The following is a 1805-nucleotide window of genomic DNA, read 5'->3' as shown; positions in this document are numbered from 1 at the left end:
CCTGGAGAGCGTCCCGGGTCCCAGCGAGGCACCCCGCGTCCGCTTCGTCTTCAACCTCAGCAGCGTGCCGGAAAACGAGGTGATCTCCTCAGCGGAGCTGCGGCTGTACCGGGAGCAGGTGGAGGAGCCGAGCGCGGCGTGGGAGAGGGGCTTCCACCGGATAAACATTTATGAAGTGATGAAGCCGCTGTCAGAGCGCGCTCAGGCCATTACGCGCCTGTTGGACACGCGTCTGGTGCACCACAACGTGACGCGCTGGGAAACCTTTGATGTGAGCCCGGCCGTGATCCGGTGGACCAAGGACAAGCAGCCAAACCACGGGCTGGTGATCGAGGTGACCCACCTCCACCACGCACAGACTCATCAGGGCAAACACGTCAGGATTAGCCGATCTTTACCTCAAGGGCGCGGGGACTGGGCTCAGCTCAGGCCGCTCCTGGTCACTTTTGGGCACGACGGGCGAGGCCACGCGCTGACCCGCAGAGCCCGCCGGAGCCCCAAGCACCAGCGTTCCCGCAAGAACAAAAAAAACTGCCGCCGCCATGCCCTCTATGTGGATTTCAGCGACGTGGGCTGGAACGACTGGATCGTGGCACCCCCGGGGTACCATGCATTTTACTGCCACGGGGACTGCCCCTTCCCTCTGGCCGACCACCTCAACTCCACGAACCACGCCATCGTCCAGACGCTGGTGAACTCCGTCAACTCCAGCATCCCCAAGGCCTGCTGCGTGCCCACGGAGCTGAGCGCCATCTCCATGCTCTACCTGGATGAGTATGACAAGGTGGTCCTGAAAAACTACCAGGAGATGGTGGTGGAGGGGTGCGGGTGCCGCTGACCCCCTTCTCCGCTGCCCTCTCCTCCCCTTCTCTCTCCCTCCCATCCCACCCCAGAACTGCTTTCTATAGCTGGACTCTTCTCTAAACTAAACGTTCACCTTGACCTTATTTATGACTTTATGTGCAAATGTTTTTTTTGACAATAATGATCATATATTTTGACAAAATATATTTATAACTACATATTAAAAGAAAAAATAAAATGAGTCATTATTTTAAAGGTAAACGCATTTTGTGTCTCGCCTCTCAGGGTGCTGCTGAGGCTGTGCTGGCTGGGAGTGCAGCAGGGAATATCCCTTCCCTCCTCATCACCTCCTCTGCTTTCCCCACCCACCCCTTTTTCCCCTTAAAGGCTTTGCAAATTTTAGTCTCTCTATTTCTCGCCGAGGTGCCGGGGCTGCTCCACGTGGGAGATGAGGGTCCCTGGAGGTCTAAGAGCTGCTTCTCCCGGTGCTGGGAATAGAGCCGACCTTGCTAACCTGGCCCAAGCCTTTGCAAAGCAACCCACCAAAAAATGCATTTGAAAAGAAGGTGAAGATTTACCTGAGGGCTTTATGCAAAACCCACTGGGTTTTATACCCTATGTCCATCTTCAGGATTCCCCAGGTTTTAAAACTATTAACGTTTCAACCCCCTCCCCACTGGAGATTGGCTGCTTTGGAAAGCTTCAAAGGTTTGCACGGGGCCTTTGAAGATCAAATCGCCCCATTACAATGCCAAAAAAAGAGATATCTGGCACAGTTAAATATGTGTTAGCTAATAGCTACCTGTGCTGTGTCCTTTCCAAATTGCTTCCGTGATCGGAGGCGAGCAGGTACAGCTGGAGGTATCTAGGTCCTGCAACCCTTGGCTCGAATGCTTGGGATGGGCTGTGTTTGGCTTGGAAAACAGGGAGCTGTGCCGTGGGGGTGCATATGTGGGGCTGGTGTCCTCTGTGATTGCGGGAGTGGGAAGGGAGGGAGCGAG

General features: G+C 54.9%; 1 protein-coding gene across 2 annotated transcripts in view; it reads left to right on the top strand.

The window, feature by feature from the left end:
• The window catches only part of BMP4 (bone morphogenetic protein 4), a 2491-nt gene extending 1459 nt beyond the window's left edge, over positions 1-1032 (top strand). For both annotated transcript variants that reach the window (XM_010151208.1, XM_010151207.1), the window contains exon 2: positions 1-1032. This exon ends at the window's left edge or, in 1 of these variants, runs on beyond it. In XM_010151208.1, the coding sequence (XP_010149510.1) occupies positions 1-838 (838 nt within the window). In that variant the 3' untranslated portion in view covers positions 839-1032.
• The last annotated feature ends 773 nt before the right edge of the window (positions 1033-1805 follow it).

This window comes from Eurypyga helias, unplaced genomic scaffold, assembly GCF_000690775.1.
Source record: "Eurypyga helias isolate BGI_N326 unplaced genomic scaffold, ASM69077v1 scaffold33334, whole genome shotgun sequence".
Lineage (NCBI taxonomy): Eukaryota > Metazoa > Chordata > Aves > Eurypygiformes > Eurypygidae > Eurypyga > Eurypyga helias.
Note: the sequence above shows the minus strand (reverse complement) of the source record. Positions and strands in the feature narration are given on the sequence as shown.